At 43.9% G+C, this 20,715-nt stretch overlaps 1 protein-coding gene across 7 annotated transcripts in view; it reads right to left on the minus strand.

The window, feature by feature from the left end:
- The window catches only part of ncam1a (neural cell adhesion molecule 1a), a 489,661-nt gene that overhangs the window by 192,301 nt on the left and 276,645 nt on the right, over nucleotides 1-20,715 (minus strand). For all 7 annotated transcript variants that reach the window (XM_048615409.1, XM_048615408.1, XM_048615406.1 and 4 more), the window contains exon 3: nucleotides 3,313-3,387. In XM_048615409.1, coding sequence (XP_048471366.1) covers nucleotides 3,313-3,387 — 75 coding nt within the window. The remainder of the gene's footprint in view (nucleotides 1-3,312; nucleotides 3,388-20,715) is intronic.

Here is a 20,715-nt window from a genome sequence, read left to right on the forward strand (position 1 = left end):
AGCCTTAAAGTGGTGCCCCTTTATTTTGGGACTGTGCCCTCTGATCCTAGTCTCTCCCATGAGCGGAAACATTCTCTCAACATTTACCCTGTCAAATTCCTATGGGATCACCTCACATTCTTCTGAACTCCAGTGAGTAGAGTCCCAAACTGTTTAGCCTTTACTCAGAAGACAATCCCTTCATACCAGCGAACATCCTAGTAAGCCTTTTCTGAATTGCCTCCAATGAAATGACAATTTTTCTTAAATAAAGGGACCAAAACTGCTCACAGTACTCCAGATGCGGTCTAGCGAGCACCTTGTACAGTTGAAGTAAGACTTCCCTACTCTTATACTTCAATTCCCTTAAAATAAAGACTAACATTCTATTAGCCTTCCTGATTACCTGCTGCAACTGTCTGCTAATTTTCTATGTTTTGTGTACAGATACCAAGTCCTTTTGTGTTGCAGCTTTCTGCAGTGTTCGTCCATTTAAATAATATTCTGTTCTTCCAAAATGAACAATTTAGCATTTTCCCACATTAACTTCCATTGGCCAACTTGCTGTCCACTTACTCAACCTAATAACATCTCTCTGTAAACTGTCTGTGTTCCCCTCTCAACCTGTCTTGCCACCTATTTTTGTGTTGTCTGCAAAGTTGGCTACAGTACATTCACATCCTTCCTCCAAGTCATTTATATATATTGCAAACAGTTGCAGTCCCAACACTGATTCTTCGGTTGTCAACCTGAAAAAAGTGCTCCTTATTCTAACTCGCTGTTTCCTGCCCATGAGCTAATTCTCTATACATGCCAATATACTTATTCTAACACAATGGGTTCTTATCTTATGACTTGACCTTTCTTGTGGTACCTTGTCAAACACTTTCCAAACTTCAAATGCCACACATCTAGTCTTTCTCCTTCATCTATTCTAGTTAAGACTTCCTCAAACAACACTAATAAATTAGTCAGGCATGATTTTCCTTTCATGAAGCCATGCTGACTCTGCTTCATTAATCAAAATCCTGGAATTCCCTAACGAAAAGCATGTAGGTCAACCTACAGCACATGGGTTGCAGTGGTTCAAGGCAGCAGCTCACCAACACCTTTTCAAGGGCAACTAGACACAGGAAATAAAAATGCTGGCCAGACAGTGACACCCAAGTCCCACTACTGAATAAAAAAAAAGATTTGATTTTCCAAATATTCTGCTATTGCTTTCTTAATAATTGATTCCAATACTCTTCCAGCAATAGATATTAGGCTAATCATCCTATAGTTATACACTTCTTGCCTCTTTTTTTTTGAATGGTGCTGTTACACATTAGCAGTTTTTAAATCCTCTGGTATTTCTACAGATGCTATTAATTTCTTGGAAAATTCCAAACATTGCATCCCCTATCTCTGTAGTGACCTATTTTAGGAACCTAGGATGCAAGTCCTCAGGATGAGGGAACTTATGTGTTTTTAGTCCCATTAGTTTATCTAATTCTGCTTCTCTAGCGATAGTGATGGTATTTACTTTCTCCCCTTATTCTTCAGCATTAATGGAATATTGGGAATACATATTCATATTTATTGACTATGAAAAATTGAGAGATATGAAACAGTTTGGACACTTTCTAGATTGAAAAGCATGTTTACCATGTAGTTTCTTGGAAATCAAGACAACAGCTTCATGTGTGCTGTGGTCTATCTGCTGTCTACAGAAATTCGAGTAATTTTGAAGAAAAGAAAAGCGAAACCTTTAGGGAAGTAGGATAGAGGTTTAACACCCTTAATTGATGTAAAACCACACTCTGAAAAAATAATGAGACCTCTGCCTTGGTGATTGCATGACAACAATTTATGGGTTTAGAGTTCTGTTCTCACAGACCTAAGTGGTCAATAAGGAAGGAAACCCCAGGGAGCCCTAAATCTCTCCATAAAAACCAAAAGAACTGTGGATACTGCAAATCAGAAACTAGCACAGAAAGTGCTGGAAAGGCTCAGCAGGTCTGGCAGCAAGTGTGGAGAGAAGTCAGAGTCAGCATTTCGGGTCCAGTGAACCTTCCCCAGATCAATCAAGTTCCATCCATTGTTTTCAGATTCTTGACCAACAGGAGTGTTTTCCTTTTGACTTTTTTTTGTTTTAAAACATCATTTTTGCAGAGATTTTGTCTTTTGTGTTGTGTATGTCTATGCTTGAGATTAAGACGATATCGTTCTAATTTCAGATTATCATTCAGATGTTAACCAGTGTTTGCCGCTATTTTAAGGATTCGTTTTTAAGAATTAAGAATTAGCAATAAACAGATTATTTTGAATTCATTAAGTAACCTGGTGAAAGTCTCCTCTATTCTGGACAGTAGTATAAAAAGGGAATTGACAGACAATGTGTGGGATTGTATCTATACCTTTCTAAAACGACGAGTGAAATATGGGGCTTGATCATCAGCACATTTCCTGCGGTCACTACTATAACAAGTTCGTTTGAAAAAAATAAACAGGGAACAGTGCTTTGGGTGTGCCAAGATAATCAGAGGAGAAGAGTTTCAAGGTTGTGAAGAGCAAATTTCAGAAAAACATCAGGTAATAATCCTTTTTAAACAGAAATCCAGCAGGACACCATTTGCCAGGAAGAATGGCTGGAAACTTGACAATGGATTAATTTAGGAAACATTCAGACATCACTGCAGAAGAGGATAACGTTAGTAATCTTGAAGGATAACATCAATTTGTTTGAATGACCTCCTTAACCTTATTTTATAACCATAAGATAAATTAAGTACGTGTCGCTGAGGCGAGCCAGAAGGGCGGCCCAGGACTGTAATCAATATCCCTATCCTGGAAGTACACTGAGCTGGTTTTTTTATGATATTAGTATTGTCCATCAATCATAGCAAGTACACTGTGATGAATAAGTGCTGATAAACCGTGTCCTGATATTACAGACAGTTCTTGGCATTCAGTTAAGATTCACTGAGGAAGAGCTTCTACTGTGCAAAAAGACTCTGTGCATATTTGTTAGGAGAAGTTGAACCGAAAGTGCAAGAGGATGCTCCAGTCTTGGATTTGTTAAGAAAACAATCAGCAATACATGCATAATTAACAAGTAGCATCAAACAAAATGTGGGTGGTTTATTCGCTGAAGCAAGGTAAGACAGGTCTCACTTGGCTGTGCTTACTAGTTGGGGACCTTATTATTTAGGAGAACGCTGGATTATCTGTTACATTTAATTTTACAACTATAGAAACAATGGTGCAGTTATAATAATCTTTGTATTTTGTGAGCTATGCATTTATAGAATTGGTTTCACTGACCTTACTCTTTGACATGTCACAACTTACCAGTGCATAGAAAAAATTTGGAATCTCCCACACTGACCTCTCCTTGGGATGGCACGATATCAACTTGCAGTGTGGCTGCAAGAGGAGAAACAAACAGTAGACAAGTAATCAAACACAGACTTTCAGAATGAACAACATAGACATAATTAGCAATTACATGGTAACACAGATCGATTCCATCAGATGTACCATTGTGAATAGACGGCAAAATGCTAAACAAATGTCCTAATGTAATAAAGTCACCATATTCCTCCTGGACCATAGGGCTGCTCTCTCATTAGAAAGATACACGACTGGTAGTAGTTTAATTTGAAGGGTCACGATGCTTCAGCCGAGGGAAGAAGTTGAGAAGGAGACTCCTTCATGGTAACCTCAGCCAGTGCAAGAAGCAATGTAGCAGCTGAAAAGACCTGTACTTTGCTAAGTAAACAGATACCCTTAGTTGAGTATTTATTCAAGTAAAACTTGCTAGTCTTTCTAGAGCTATAATATTTACACAGCTCGTCACTGATCTGCACGTCATTCAAGCTTGATGACATACACAGAACACAGGATCAACAAACATATCCATTTAACAAGTTCAATTTTGTTCCATGAATGTGATTCTATTGGTTTCTGAGAACCATGGATTTAATCTATTGTATAACTTGAATCAAAACTATTTCTTTCTTCCACAAATTGAAGACCTGTTTCATGGTAGACATGATGTAAAGATGTTCTTCAGGAGAGACCTTTTCCCCTTACTTACTACATTTTGACCCTCAATTTCAGTTAGATTCTTCTGATCTGCCAATGAATCTCTTAAAGACTGGCAAAGAAATCTGGAAAGAAGTCAATTTCTGAGACTTCAATCTCTCACTAGGAATTTGCCTACATTCCAGGTGATATATGCTACCCTTCCACATACTATTGCCAAGTCCCAAAGATGCTTTGGGAATTTGTTCACAATACTCTGCAATTCTGCTCTACAAGAAGACCATTAGAGTAGCAAATAGTGACCACATAGCAGTGATCCCATTACTTTCTCCTTCTGGATGTATTATTACTGTGTGCAGATTAAAAAAAAACAACAGGGTAAAGACATAAAAATGGCATAATTATTCCTAAAGCATAATTCTGCCACATTACTCTATTCAGCAAATGACCTATCGAATTATGTTTTAATACTCTGGTGCTTAACTTTTATGCTATCGATATAAGCTTCACATAAATGTGATTTAACAACTTTATTTCAAATGCCAAGTTTTTTTAAAGTTTGATTCTGTTCATTCAGTATTTTTTCTTTAGAGGAAGGAGAATGGTTTTGATAATGAGGAGCTACTATGATCAAACTTAACGGTCTACTTACTGTTGAAGCAGAAAAAGTGATGCAGAGAACATCCATTACACAGCAAGTGGCATGCTGCTAAGCATTTTTCCGCCTATTTAAAATATTCTGAAATGTCTTTTCCAATTATTTTATTTTTAAAAATCATTACATTTGCCTTCACATGCTGCATATCAGACACAGAGCTCGGCTATAGCAACCTCTCTCAGTGCTTTGCGGGTGAAGCCAACAAAGAAACATACAGCTCAGATGCGTGCATTTAAATACCAATCAGCCTGCATGAGCTGACTGAAGGGGTATTGCTCCTTTCAATGACATACAAACTGTCATCTCCTTTCATTTCATCACAATGGCTGTTTAGCCGAGTCATCATGGTCAGTATAACACCTTGACTTCTAAATAAGATAGAGCTCAAAGAAAGTATATTGAAGGAGTGTACGCTCTCCCTTGGGTAAAATGACTCTTCTGTGCTCTTGGTTGCTGTAGTGACTGTAATTTTGAACCGTGAAATCAAAGGACTCGGTCTTTGATCTTAGCTATTTGTCGGGTAGCTACTTTCCTCATCTGAGTACTGTAATTACACAGAAAGGGTAAGAAAGCAATTAGGAAACAACCGTGTCTTCTGATCACAAATCCAACATGGACAAATAATAGTGAATTATTTTCAATTCTTTGTTATTTCAGGTTATTACACAATGTTTCAACCATCAGGATGGTTCACAAAATGTCCTATTAATGGTGAAAACTTACTACAGCTGAAATTAGCTGTGCTGGGTCATGGACACTTCAAATAAGACTCTAAATGCCTTGTTTGATTTAACATTTCTATTTGTAAGTAGTAACGTCAACTACTGAACTGATTGACAAATTCTGTTTTTACATGTATATATGATTGTAATCATTCTACTACTGTTCTACTTTACCTGCAGCTGCCTACAATTAAAAGTCCCTTCCTAATATCTCCACCTCTCCTCAAGATGATGCGACTTAAGTGGATCACTGATTCCCACCAATGAGAGGGAGGATTGAGGTGATCTTGCTCCTGTTTTAACAGAGACAAACAGCTGAATCAATTCAGCCTTTCTACCTCTGCATTCACAACACAGTAAAATACAAACCGACAAAGACTCTCAAAATCGACTACAAAAGATCCTAACTAGACTTTTTGAATAACCAATCCTAGCATCTGCAAGTCCAGATTTTTAGCTTAAACTAAAGACTTATCAATTTATTAATAAGACAGTGATAATAACTGAAGAAAATTAAGCAATTTAATTGACGTATATGATTTAAACCCAATAACCTTCATTTTTCCCCAACACACAAAAGATAGAAAGACAAACATGCAAACAGTTTAGAGGTAAATAAAAATAAACAATAATATTGGCCGCACTACTGAAGTAAGTATCACGATGTGTTGTTCCACAAACATATATGGTTGTTTTTTGGTTGCTTATGAGGCCAGGTTTCAGTTCACTCTGAGGAAGTCAGTGATACTTATAACTTAGTTTCTATTCTCTAGACGTCTGATAGCTGATAATGGGAGGTTGGGCAGTGAGCATTCACTTTTTTTTGCTGTAGCATTAACAGCCAAACTCCTTCTCACAGAAAATACAGTACAAAACCCAGATCTCTCCCTGTCAGACTGTCTCCTCACAATGTCCCAGTTACCATTCAAAACTGCCATTTGCTTGATCATAAGGTCTCTCCCAGACCTAATGGAACCAGTTCCCAGGTACTGACCTTGTTATTGGCTAAATCTCTGATATTTGGTTAAACATACTGCTCTCCCCCATTGTTGAAGTTCAAGAACCAACCTGCAATTAACTTCCAGGCCTAGCCTTATTTTTTTCTCTTCATTTTTTTTTTAGCCCAAACTGCTGCCACAGTCCAAAAGTCATTTTTAGCTCACATGGAATCATAGAATCCCTACAGAGTGGAAGCAGGCCATTCAGCCCATCAAGTCTGCACCGACCTGCCAACGAGCATCTCAGCCAGACCCATTCCCCCCTAACCTTATAGATCATAGAATCCCTACAGTGTGGAAGCAGGCCATTCGACCTTATAATCCTACATTTCCCATAACTAATCCAGCTAGCTTGCATATCCCTGGACACTATGGATAATTTAGCATGGCCAATCAACTTAATCTGCACATCTTTGGACTGTCAGAGGAAACTCACGCACACATGGGGAGAAGGTGCAAACTGCACGCCGATAGTCACCGAAGGGTGGGATTGAACCTGGCTCCCTGGCACGGTGAAGCAGCAGTGCTAACCACTGACCCACTGTGCCACCCACAGTTCTCAGCTCACAGCTCCAAGCTAAACTTGATAAAAGAGTCAAATAAAAGGAATGAAAAATTAATGAGGATTCTAATGCTACTTCTTATTCTTAAAAGCTAGCTATTTGACCAACCCTTGGATTATCTAATTATTCCAACATTATAAGATCATTCTAGTAGTTCACTCTATGTCTGGGTGTCATATTTATTTTGGGAGGGTCTTCTGGTATACCTAGAGAATTTTACAAGGTTAAATACAGCTACAGGAATGAAACTTTTTTTTGAATCATCTTAACAAATGCTTTAAATAAGAATAATATACTGTAGAAACAACTCCTTTGCACCAATTCCCCAATGCTAAGGTATTAGGAACTGTAGGCTGAAGATTAATCTAAGTGGACAAATGCTTAACACAGTCATAAAACTGCTCTCTCTGCTAATTTTAGAGCTATTGACTTATTTATTCTGAATAGGTTAGTACTTCTGTTAAAGCATTGAAAAGGAAAAACCTATTCAATTTACATCAGCTTCCAAGACTGCGTTGCAAGCACTGAAAAATAGAAGAGTGCTAATAAATATTGTTGAAATGAATAAAGTTCAGCTAATTGCTTCACCTTTAATGACATATTGTTTTGTCCCACTATCTTATGGACTTTCGTTAATACTTCCAAAAACTGGATAGATGCAGGTCACTAAAATGCCTTCTGTTGTCATGTGATCTTTAGTATTTGAGCTGTTGACAGTACCCTATCTCAAGTGAACGGGCACTATTCACCTTCCTTTGTACTGTAATAGTCTTCTTTGTCACTGGGTCAAAATCCTGGAACTTTGTGGCATTGTGGGTGTACCTACTCTACATGGACTGCAGCAGTTCAAGGCAGCAGCTCACCACCACCTTCTGAATGGTAACTGGGGATAGGCAGTAAGTGCTGCCCACATCCTATGAGGGAATAAAAATAAAATCCAAACCAGACAAAATAAATCTCAAAGATATTAAACTACAACACAGCATGTTGGAATTGACATAAATATATAAACTCTAAGGGAAACATTGAGCTTGTGAAAGTCACATGGTGAAACATTTATGTTTCTTTCTGTATTGTTTTTAGAAAAAGAACGCAAGCTGTTTGAAGGCATTGAACCATCAGTTCAGTCATCAGAAAGCCAAAACATGAACTAGCTGCAAGTCAACAAGCAACTAAAGGATACAAAAGACAGTGATTTACTCAAAACTCTTGCAAAATGAAGTTCATCAGAAAGCAAATCTCCTGGAAATTCAACTAGAGAACCCTCACAACCTGCTTGGAACCCCCTCATTTTTGGACCCTCCTTCAATTTCAGATCATCAAAACCTATCTACGAAATTGCACTCTTGCCAGGAGGGAGGTGGCAGTTCATAAAAGAGAGGCTGAGGTGATTATTTATTACAAGATGTTACCTTAATCTGTAACTAACCTGCGTGCAGAGTCATCTTCCAATGCTGAGGCTTGAAGGCAGGAGAGGGACGCAGTTAGACAAGGTGCTGGAGAATGTAAACTCCACCACCTCCTTGTCTCCAAAAGAATCAAGTACCAAGTAGCAAGGCCCAAGGTAAACCTTCCTGCTCTCTGTCAAGTGAGGTCATTAAGTACCAGAGAATGAGCACTTAAGGGCCTTGGTCCATCACTGCTAAACTAACCCAGCAGCAGGCAGGCCTGATACAACGAGAGTGGGAGTGTACATTGCTGTAACACACTAGATACCTTTAAATCTTGTGCAGAAGGAGGTCCCTTGATTAAAGGTCATCATTTCCTAATTCAGGGACTCAACATCAGTCAGGGGAATGTCTGCTGGGAGCCAGGATCTTGCCCTTGCTTCTGCCATATCCTCCCTTCCTGAACCCTGGATTTTGTTTTGATTCAATCAGGGATGTGGTGTTGCTGGCTGAGCCAATATTTATTGCCCGTCCCAAGTTGCCCTTAAGGTGGGGTGATGAGCTGCCTTTTTGAATCACTGGAGTCCATGCACTATAAGTAGATATATATAGTGTCCTTAGGAAGGGAATTCCAGGATTTTGACCCAGCGACACTTAAGGAAAAGCAATGAGTTTCCCAGTCAGAATGCTGAGTGGCTCGGAGGGAAACTTGCAGGTGGTGGTGTTCCCTTGCATCTGCAGCCCTTGTCCTTCTAGATGGAAGTGGTTGTGGGATTGGAAAGTGCAGTCCAAGGATCTTTAGTGAATTTATGCAGTGTATTACTTGGAGGTAGGGCACACTGCTGCCATGGAGTGTTGGTGGTGGAGGGAGTGAATGCTTGTCGATGTGGTGCCAATCAAGTGGGCTACTTTGTCCTGGATGTTGTCAAGCTTCTTGAGTGCTGTTGGAACTGCACTTATCCAGGCAAGTGGGGAGTATTCCATCACACTCCTGACTTGTGCCTTTTCGATGGTGGACAGGCTTTGGGGAGTCAGGAGGCAAGTTACTTGCCACAGTATCCCTAGCCTCTGATCTGCTCTTGCAGCCAGTGATTTTGTGGCGAGTCCAGTTGTGGTTCTGGGTCAATGATAACCCCCAGGATGTTGACAGTGGGGGATTCAGTGATGGTAACACCATGGAATATCAAGGGCTGGTGGTCAGATTCTCTCAATGGAGATGGTCATCGCCTGTCATTTGTTTGGCATGAATGTCACTTGCCACATGTCAGTCCAAGCTTATTGTCCAGATTTGTTTTGCATTTGAACGCAGATTGCTTCAGTATCTGAGGAGTTTTGAATGGTGCTGAACATTGTTCAATGATTGCACATCCCTACTTCTCACTTCATCATATGGGAAGGTCATTGATGAGGCAGTTGAAGATGGTTGGCCTAAGACATGACCATGTGGAGCTGCAGAGATATCCTGGAGCTGAAATGACTGACTTCCAACAACCACAATCATCTTTTTGTGTACCAGGTATGACTCCAATCAGTAGAGTGTGTGTCCTGATTCCCTTTTAGCTAGGGCTCCTTGATGCCACACTCGGTCGAATGCGGCCTTGATATCAAGGGCTGTCACTCTCACCACACCTCTGGTATTCAACCCTTTTGTCCATGTTTGAACCAAGGCTGTAATGAGATCAGGAGCTGAGTGGCCCTGGCGGAACCCAAACTGGGCGTCGCTGAACAGGTTATTTCTGAGCAGGTGCTGCTTGATAGCACTGTTGATGACACCTTCCATCACTTTACTGATGATCGAGAGTAGACTGATGGGGCGGTAATTGGTTAGATTGGATATATCGTGCTTTTCAATGTACTGGACATACCTGAGCAATTTCCCATATCATTGGGTATGTCAGTGTTGTAACTGTACGAGAACAGCTTGGCTAGTGGAGCAGCAATTTCTGGAGTACAAGTTGTCAGTACTATTAATATACTGTACTATATTGAGTATTGAATGTCGTCGGAGCTCATAGCCTTTGCGGCATCCAGTGCCTACGACTGCTTCTTGATATCACATGGAGTGAATCATGACAGTGAATACTTGAGACTCAGTGCTTGTCCAGCAACAGCTACGGCTTCCTCTGCAGTGCTGAAGAGCACAAGAGCTGTCATCCTCTGCTACCAGGGACCTGATTCCAGGGGAAGGCCCACTGGTGTCTTCACCATGCCTGATTAACAAAGGATTTGGCAGGACTTCCCTGTACGAGGCTGTGCAGGTTTCTTGCCAGCTAATGAGATTCTCTCTTCCACCCCCACCAACCTCCCACCCTGCGCCCCCAAATGCCTCAAGGCAGAGTCAGCCTTTGAGTACGCGATCACACGCGTGAAAACATGTGGATGAAAGGCAGCTTTTGATCTGGGATCAGTGTGGGAGGATAAGTAACTTCCTTAACTTCCTTCATTTTTAATCTTTTTTTTAAGATCCAGACCAATCGAGACATTCAAATTCTATAAGAGAATTACATGGGATGTGGAAGTCTGTGCCTGTTCATATTGTCTCCACAGCACTTTTCTATCACAAAAACATGGAAGTCATACAAAATTACTGTCACATTTGTCACACAATAAATCACTCGACAATAAAATGGCCACGTTGCTGATTGCAAATAATAACCAAGAGGAATGAGTTCACATACTTCGTGTGAGCTTCAAGATAGTAGATCACTTTGGTGTTTTTAGACAGGTCTAAAATTGTACATAGAGTCATACGGCTGTACAGCAGGGAAACAGACCTTTTGGTCCAACTTGGCTGTGAAGACCAGACATCCAAAATTACTGTAGTTCCATTTGACACCATTTGGCCCATATCCCTCTAAACCCTTCCTATTCATAAACCCAGAGATAACAAGGTGTAGAGCTGGATGAACACAGCAGGCCAAGCAGCATCAGAGGAGCAGGAAAGCTGATGTTTCGGGTCGAGACCCTGCTTCAGAAATGGGGGAGGGGAAGGAAATTCTGAAATAATTAGGGAGAGAGGGGGAGGCGGATAGAAGATGGATAAAGGAGAAGATAGGTTGAGAGGAGACAGACAGGTCAAAGAGGCGGGGATGAAGCCAGTAAAGGTGAATGTAGGTGGGGAGTTAGGGAGGGGATAGGTCAGTCCAGGGAGGACGGACAGGTCAAGGAGGTGGGATGAGGTTAATGGGTAGGAGATCGGTGTGGGGCTTGAGATGGGAGGAATGGTTAGGGAGGCGGGGACAAGCTGGGCTGGTTTTGGGATGTGGTCGGGGGAGGGGAGATTTTGAAGCTTATGAAGTCCACATTGATATCCTTCGGCTGCAGAGTTCCCAAGCGAAATATGAGATGCTGTTCCTGCAGCTTTCAGGTGGCATCGTTGTGGAAATGCAGGAGGCCCAGGATGGACATGTCGTCCAAGGAGTGGGAGGGGGAGTTGAAATGGTTCGCGACTGGGAGGTGCAGTTGTTTATTGTGAACCGAGCGTAGGTGTTCCGCAAAGCGGTCCCCGAACCTCCGCTTGGTTTCCCCGAGGAAGAGGAGGCCACAACGGGTACAGCGGATACAGTATACCACATTAGCAGATGTGCAGGTGAACATCTGTTTGATGTGGAAGGTCTTCTTGGGGCCTGGGATGGGGGTGAGGGAGGAGGTGTGGGGGCAGGTGTAGCACTTCCTGCGGTTGCAGGGAAAAGTGCCGGGGGTGGTGGGGCTGGAGGGGAGTGTGGAGCGGACAAGGGAGTCATGGAGAGAGTGGTCCCTCCGGAAAGCAGATAAGGGAGGGGAGGGAAAAATGTCTTTGGTGGTGGGGTCAGATTGCAGATGGCGGAAGTGTCGGAGGATGATGCGTTGGATTCGGAGGGTGGTGGGGTGGTATGTGAGGACGAGGGGGATTCTGTTTTGGTTGTTAATGCGGGTAGGGGGTGTGAGGGATGAGTTGCGGGAAATGTGAGAGACACGGTCGAGGGTGTTTTCGACCACTGTGGAGGGGAAGTTGCGGTCCTTGAAAAACGAGGACATCTGGGATGTCCGGGAGTAGAATGCCTCATCTCGGGAGCAGATGCGGTGGAGGCAAAGGAATTGGGAATAGGGGATGGCCTTTTTGCAGGAAGGTGGGTGAGAGGAGGTGTATTCTAGGTAGCTGTGGGAGTCGGTGGGCTTGAAATGGATATCAGTTTCTAGGTGGTTGCCAGAGATGGAGACAGAGAGGTCCAGGAAGGAGAGAGAGGTATTAGAGATGGTCTATGTGAACTTAAGGTTGGGGTGGACGGCATTAGTGAAGTGGATGAACTGTTCGAGCTCCTCGTGGAAGCACGAGGCGGTGCTGATACAATCATCGATGTAACGGAGGAAGAGGTAGGGTTTAGGGCCAGTGCAGATACGGAAGAGGGATTGTTCCACGTATCCTACAAAGAGGCAGGCATAGCTTGGGCCCATGCGGGTACCCATGGCCACCCCCTTTGTCTGTAGGAAGTGGGAGGAACTGAAAGAGAAGTTGTTGAGGGTGAGGACGAGTTCGGCTAAGCGGATGAGGGTGTCAGTGGAGGGGGACTGGTCGGGCCTGCGGGACAGGAAGTAGCGGAGGGCCTTTAGGCCATCTGTATGGGGAATGCAGGTGTATAGGGACTGGACATCCATGGTAAAGATGAGGTGTTGGGGACCAGGGAATTGGAAGTTTTGGAGGAGGTGGAGGGCGTGGGTGGTGTCACGGACGTAAGTAGGGAATTCCTGGACCAAGGGAGAGAAAATGGAGTCGAGATAGGTGGAGATAAGTTCGGTGGGGCAGGAGCAGGCGGAGACAATGGGTCGACCAGGGCAGTCAGGTTTGTGGATTTTGGGAACGAGATAGAAACGGGCGATGCGGGGTTGGGGAATGATGAGGTTAGAAGCTGTGGGTGGGAGGTCACCTGAAGTGATGAGGTTGGGGATGGTTTGGGAGATAATGGTTTGGTAGTCGGGGGTGGGATCATGATCAAGGGTGCAGTAGGAGGAGGTGTCAAAGAGCTGGCGTCTGGCCTTGGCGATGTAGAGGTCAGTATGCCATTCTAAAACTGCGCCTTCCTTGTCCGCGGGTTTTATGGTGAGGTTGGGATTGGAGAGGAGGGAGTGGAGGGCTGCACGTTCTGTGGGGGAGAGGTTGGAGTGGGTGAGAGGGGTTGAGAGGTTCAGGCGATCGATGTCTCAAGGGCAGTTAGAGATGAAGAGGTCGAGGGAGGGTAGGAGGCCTTGGGGTGGTGTCCAGGAGGAGGGGGTGTGTTGGAGGCGGGAGAAGGGGTCAGTAGAGGGAGGGTTAGGTTCACGGTTAAAGAAGTAAGCGTGGAGGCGGAGGCAGCGGAAAAACTGTTCAATGTCCAAATGTGAGTTGTATTCGTCGATGTTTGGGTGGAGGGGGACAAAGGTGAGTCCTCTCCTGAGGACTGACCGTTCGTCCTCAGTAAGGGGGAGGTCTGGGGGGATGGTGAAGACTCAGCAGGGCTGGGTGCTACAGTATCCTCTGGAGCTGCTGGCTGTGGAGGTGATGGGCAGAGTGTTTCGCCCGTTTCTATCTCCTTCCCAAAATCCACAAACCTGAATGCCCTGGTCGACCCATTGTCTCCGCCGGTTCCTGCCCCACCGAACTTATCTCCAACTATCTGGACTCCATTTTCTCCCCCTTGGTCCAGGAACTCCCTACTTACGTCCGTGACACCACCCATGCCTTCCACCTCCTCCAGAACTTCCGATTCCCTGGTCCCCAACACCTCATCTTTATCATGGATGTCCAGTCCCTATACACCTGCATTCCCCATGCAGATGGCCTAAAGGCCCTCCGCTTCTTCCTGTCCCGCAGGCCCGACCAGTCCCCCTCCACCGACACCCTCATCCGCTTAGCCGAACTCGTCCTCACCCTCAACAACTTCTCTTTCAATTCCTCCTCCTTCCTACAGACAAAGGGGGCGGCCACGGGTACCCGCATGGGCCCAAGCTATGCCTGCCTCTTTGTAGGATATGTGGAACAATTCCTCTTCCAAAGCTACACTGGCCCTATCCCCCAACTCTTCCTTCGTTACATCGATGACTGTATCGGTGCCGCTTCGTGCTCCCACGAGGAGCTTGAACAGTTCATCCACTTCACTAACACTTTCCACCTCAACCTTAAATTCACCTGGACCATCTCCGATACCTCTCTCTCCTTCCTGAACCTCTCTGTCTCCATCTCTGGCATCCACCTGGAAACCGATATCCATTTCAAGCCTACTGACTCCCACAGCTACCTAGAATACACCTCCTCTCACCCACCTTCCTGCAAAAAGTCCATCCCCTATTCCCAATTCCTTTGCCTCCGCCACATCTGCTCCCGAGATGAGGCATTCCACTCACGGACATCCCAGATGTCTTCGTTTTTCAAGGACTGCAACTTCCCCTCCACAGTGGTCGAAAATGCCCTCGACCTGTCTCTCGCATTTCCCGCAACTCATCCCTCACACCCCCTACCCACAATAACAACCAAAACAGAATCCCCCTCATCCTCACGTACCACCCCTCCAACCTCCGGATCCAATGCATCATCCTCCGACACTTCCGCCATCTGCAATCTGACCCCACCACCAAAGACATTTTTCCCTCCCCACCCTTATCTGCTTTCCGGAGGGACCACTCTCTCCGAGACTCCGTTGTCCGCTCCACACTCCCTTCCAGCCCCACCACACCCGGCACTTTTCCCTGCAACCGCAGGAAGTGCTCCACCTGCCCCTACACCTCACCCCCTCACCCCCATCCCATGCCCTAAGAAGACCTTCCACATCAAACAGATGTTCACCTGCACATCTGCTAATGTGGTATACTGTATCCGCTGTACCCGTTGTGGCCTCCTCTACATCGGGGAAACCAAGCGGAGGCTTGGGGACCGCTTTGCGGAACACCTACGCTCGGTTCACAATAAACAACTGCACCTCCCAGTCGCGAACCATTTCAACTCCCCCTCCCACTCCTTGGACGACATGTCCATCCTGGGCCTCCTGCATTGCCACAATGATGCCACCCGAAAACTGCAGGAACAGCATATTATATTTCGCTTGGGAACGCTGCAGTCCAAGGGTATCAGTGTGGGCTTCACAAGCTTCAAAATCTCCCCTCCTCCGACCGCATCCCAAAACCAGCCCAGCTCGTCCCCGCCTCCCTAACCATTCCTCTCACCTCAAGCCCCACACCGATCTCCTACCCACTAAACTCATCCCACCTCCTTGACCTGTCCGTCCTCGCTGGACTGACCTATCCCCTCCCTAACTCCCCACCTACATTCACCTTTACTGGCTTCATCCCCGCCTATTTGACCTGGCTGTCTCTTCTCCACCTATCTTCTCCTCTATCATTCTTCCATCCGCCTCCCCCTCTCTCCCTATTTATTTCAGAATCCCCTTCCCCTCCCCCATTTCTGAAGAAGGGTCTAGGCCCGAAACGTCAGCCTTCCTGCTCCTCTGATGCTGCTTGGCCTGCTGTGTTCATCCAGCTCTACACCTTGTTATCTCAGATTCTCCAGCATCAGCAGTTCCTACTATCTCTATTCATATACCCATTCAGATGCCTTTTAAATGTTGTAACTGTATCCACCTCCACCACTTCCCCTGGCTGCTCATTCCATACATGCACCACCCTCTGCATGAAAAAGTTGCCCCTTAGGTCCCTTTGAAATCTTTCCCTGCTCACCTTAAACCTATGCCCTGTAGTTTTGGACTCCCCCAGCCTGGGGAAAAGACTTTGACTATTCACCCTTTCCATGCACCCCATGATTTTATAAACCTTTATGAGGCCTCCAATGCTCCAGTTAAAAATAGCCCCAGTCTATTCACCCTCTCCCTATAGCTCAAACCCTCCCACCCTAGCAACACCTTTGTAAACCTTTTCTGAACCCTTTCAAGTTTCTTAACATCATTCCTATAGCAGGGAGACCAGAACTGAACACAGTATTCCAAAAGTGGCCTAACCAATTTCCTGTACAGCCACAACATGAACTCTCACCTCCTCTACTCAATTCACTGATCAATAAGGGCAAGTGTACCAATGCCTTCTTCACTAGCCTGTCTACCTGCGACTCCACTTTCAAGGAACTATGAACCTGCACTCCACGGTCTCTTTGTTCAGCAACACTGCTTCACAGATTGGTCTATTTTCCCTTTGACACATGTAATGATGCCTGACAGTACTTGCCCCCGATGGCAAGACATTCCGAACAGGAGTTCTCTGAACAAATCTATGCCACCAAGCTCTGTCCTCATTCCCAGTGGCAAGCTTGAATTGATGTCTCTTTTGCAGACATGTGAACCAAAGGAAGTATTCTTTCCCTATTTACTGTTATTAAATCTTGTCATAATTCAATTTGCTCTACTGGAAAGATTTTCAAGAGTTATAATTCTTGGAACATGTTCAACTGCTTGTTTTCTCCTTTACTTAGTATTGCATTTTGAGGAAGGAATACGATACGAAATGTGCTTATGAGTATATTAATTGATACGAAGTGACTATGAGTTAATATTTCAGTTAGTACAATCATTGCTAATGAAAGGATTGCTCTTGTTGTTTGAAACTACATTGTTGGCAAGATAATCAGGCCGATTGCATATGTGTACACAATCGTTCATTTTACACACATCCAGCACCTTAAATAGTACGTCCCAGAATATCATTTTAGTTTGGGAGCAGCTACCACTTTGTCTATTCATTTTCTTGATTTGTATTGCAAACATCTGGGGTACATACGAATGCCAAGCACATCAAAAAGGGAATAGCCAATAGCACTGCAACATAAGCAATGATAACCAACAGCACCGCAATATAAGCGATGATAGCCATGTAAATACCTCCATACTTTACTACAGAACTATATTCTTCAATAAGTACAAAAGTGCATCTTGTTCCATTAAAGCTAATTGAGCAGTTTAAAAGAGATTTTAAGGAACAAAAAAAAAACACTCATGAACCAGTTGCCAGGATATCTCAGCAACTAATGGAATTATTAGCAGGGATCGTTAAGTTTAACTCCCACCTCACCCTCACTTGTAATTGCAGTGAAGACTAACAGAAATCAGAGGCACAGGTAAATTAAATTGCCAGCTTCTGTGGACTACAAATGCACTATGGTAATCTGAGCACATTGTCCACATTCAGCTTTGAGAGTCAAGAGCAAAAGGCGAATGAAAGTGATACATAAAATTAACTTTTTTGTTTTGCTCAATACACAGGGAGCACAGTATCACAGAATGAGACTACATTGGAGGCTCTTTGGACTTGAATACTTTCTTTATTCTGTTATGAAGTTATGCTTTATATAGAAATAAACAATTTTTTGGATTTCCTAGTTGGAAACTCTTAATTGGAATTTTAAAAAAAAATTAAAGGCCACATTTCAGTGAATTGAGATCACAGTCAAAGATGACTGTATTACATACTTTCCAGAACCAGCCCCTGTGAAGTGGCAACAACCTTTTGCAAAGCTGCACCAAGAATCTCTGAAGAAGGGTCTAGGCCCGAAACGTTAGCGTTCCTGCTCCTCTGATGCTGCTCGGTCTGCTGTGTTCATCCAGCTCTACACCTTGTTATCTCAGATTCTCCAGCATCTGCAGTTCCTACTATCTCTGCACCAAGAACAATTGCCTTTCAGCAGTATCAATGGTTACCTTCTCCTGCATATCAGGAAAGTACTGAGACAAGCATCTTAGGGCTCGAAACGTCAGCCTCTCTGCTCCTATGATGCTGCTTGGCCTGCTGTGTTCATCCAGCCCTGCACCTTGTCATCTTAGGGCTCAACTGAGTTGAGCCTCAGGCATAATCACCTGGACAACAGGAATGCACTGTGAAAAAGAATGCACTCAGGTCTAATCTCATCAACAAAACAACAGGAATACACTAGCCACAACCATATTTGGACCAGAGATAGTAGGAACTGCAGATGCTGGAGAATCTAAGATAACAAGGTGTAGAGCTGGATGAACACAGCAGGCCAAGCAGCATCAGAGGAGCAGGAAAGCTGACGTTTTGGGCCTAGATCCTTCTTCAGAAAAAAAATTGCTTCTGGTCCTTGCTCTAAACTCCATTCCTGAGCCACTGACTCCATCCCTCTCACAGGCACTAGACTGCTGATAACCAGGGAGGCATGGTGGCTCAGTGGTTAGCACTGCTGCCTCATCAGCACTGGGGACCTGGGTTTGATTCCAGCCTCAGGCAAGTGTCTGTGTGGGGTTTGTACATTGTCCCTGTGTCTGCGTGGGTTTCTGCTGGGTGCTTCAGTTTCCTCCCACACTCCAGATATGTGCGGGTTAGTGGATTGGCCATGGCAGATTGCCTGTAGTGTCAAGAGATGTGCTGGTTAGGTGGCTTGAGCATAGTAAATGCAGGCTTATGGGGAAAGGGAGTTGTGCTAGGTCTGGATGAGATGCTCTTCAGGGGGTCAGTGTAGAGTCCATGGGCTGAATGGCCTCTATGATCCTATGAACCTCAGTGTCATATTTGACTGTCAGATGGGTTTCTGACCACATACATGTGTCATCCCTCTGACCACCTGCTTCATCTCTGTAATGTCACTCAACTTTGACACTATAGTATATCAGCTCATCTGTTGCTAAAACTCTCATTCATGTCTTTGCTAATTTTAGGTTTGATAATTCCCATGTGTTCCTGACTAGTCTCCCACATTTACCCTTTGTAAACTTTTGAGATGATCCAAACTCTGCCAGTTGTATCTTAACCTGCAGCTAGTGCCATTCACCTATCACCCTTGAATGCACTGACCTACATTGGAGCCTGTTCAAACAATATCTTGCCTTTAACATTCTTATCCTTGTTTTCAAATCTATCCATGTTCTCTCCTCTCCACCTTCCTCCCCCAAAACTCCACTCCATCATCTCTGTATTCCCCATAACCCTCTGAGATATCTGTTTCTTGCTACTTCCAGCCACTTGAGCATCTCCCATTTTGATAACTCCACCATTGATGACCACACCTTTAATTGCGTAGGTCTTAAGCTCTGAAATTCCCTACCTACCCATCTCCATTTCTCTTCCATGTTTGCTACCTTTAAGGCATTCCTTAACCACCAACTCCTTTCCCAGGCTTTTGGCAGTCTGACCAAAGTCTCCTTGTGTGATTTGTATTGTACATTGTTTCAAGAACGCTCCTGTGAAATGCTTTGGATCTTTATATAACTTTAAGTATAAGTTGTTGTTGTGTTCTCAGCTCTCAGGCTTAACAATCATTGTTTTAAATATAGAATTACTGTTACCTGGAAACAGTGATTGGATCGATGGTGACTGGATTGTGAGTTTGCCTCTCTCCTACCTCCAAATTGGAGCCTGCTAACTGCTGCATGACGAATAGCAAATTAAATAGATTCAAGATTTACACTAAATATTGATGAGCTTAGTTGTTCAGACCTTGTAACTACACAAGGGCAGTGGTTGTAAAACATTAGCTAGGGACATCTGGTGGTGGAACAGGAATGGGTTGCCAAAACGCACTTCTGTAACGTAAAACTACATATGGTCCTGGTAGCAAACATCCCAGTTGGATTTTTATACAAGGGATTGTTTATACACCAGCAGGAATAGGAGGGGAGGTTGGCCAACAAGACTGTTAAAGGGGGATGGTTTAACAACAACAACTTGGCTGAATGGTGGGCCAAATAGCCTCTTCCACAATGTAAGGTTTCTATACAATGATTTATATAGTGTCTTTAGCAGAGTAAAACTTCCTAAGCTATTGCGCAGGAACATTATCAAACAAGAGTTTGAATCCTAAAGAAGGAGATGGGTAGGGAAAAGGTTGATCAAGGAGGGTATGTTTTGCAGTGGGTATGTTTTAAGCAGACTTTTGAAGGAAGTGAGAGAGGTAGAGCATTGGATAGAGCAGCACCTGAAGTAACAAAGCCAATAACTAGTCTGTAGCCACAATGTGCCATTGCAGCACCAAACCCAGCTGTCCTGTTTAGCTTTTACTGAATTAAAATTGAAGAGTGGCAGATTATAAAAATGTCTGGTTTTCAGCACTGCCAGCTTTTGTGCAGTTGGATTTGAGGTTGTTATAACACGTTGCTGTTTGTGGGAGTTTACTGTGCACAAATTTGCTGCTGGATTTGAGATCACACCAGCGACTATGGAGAGATGATAGCATGGTGTTAATGCTCCTCAGAGACCCAGGATTATCATCTGGGAATGTTCAAGGATTCAACTCCCACCATTGTAACTCGTGGAATTTGAATTCAATGCATAAAAAATCATGAATCAAAAGCTAGTCATAAAAACCACCGGGTTCTTCCTTTAGGGAAGGAAATCTACTGTCTTTACTGGTCTGGTCTACATGTGACTGCAAACCCACAGTGATGTGGCTGACTCTTCACTGCCCCTGAAATG

This window comes from Rhincodon typus, chromosome 32 (genome assembly GCF_021869965.1).
Source record: "Rhincodon typus isolate 14 chromosome 32, sRhiTyp1.1, whole genome shotgun sequence".
Classification (NCBI taxonomy): domain Eukaryota; kingdom Metazoa; phylum Chordata; class Chondrichthyes; order Orectolobiformes; family Rhincodontidae; genus Rhincodon; species Rhincodon typus.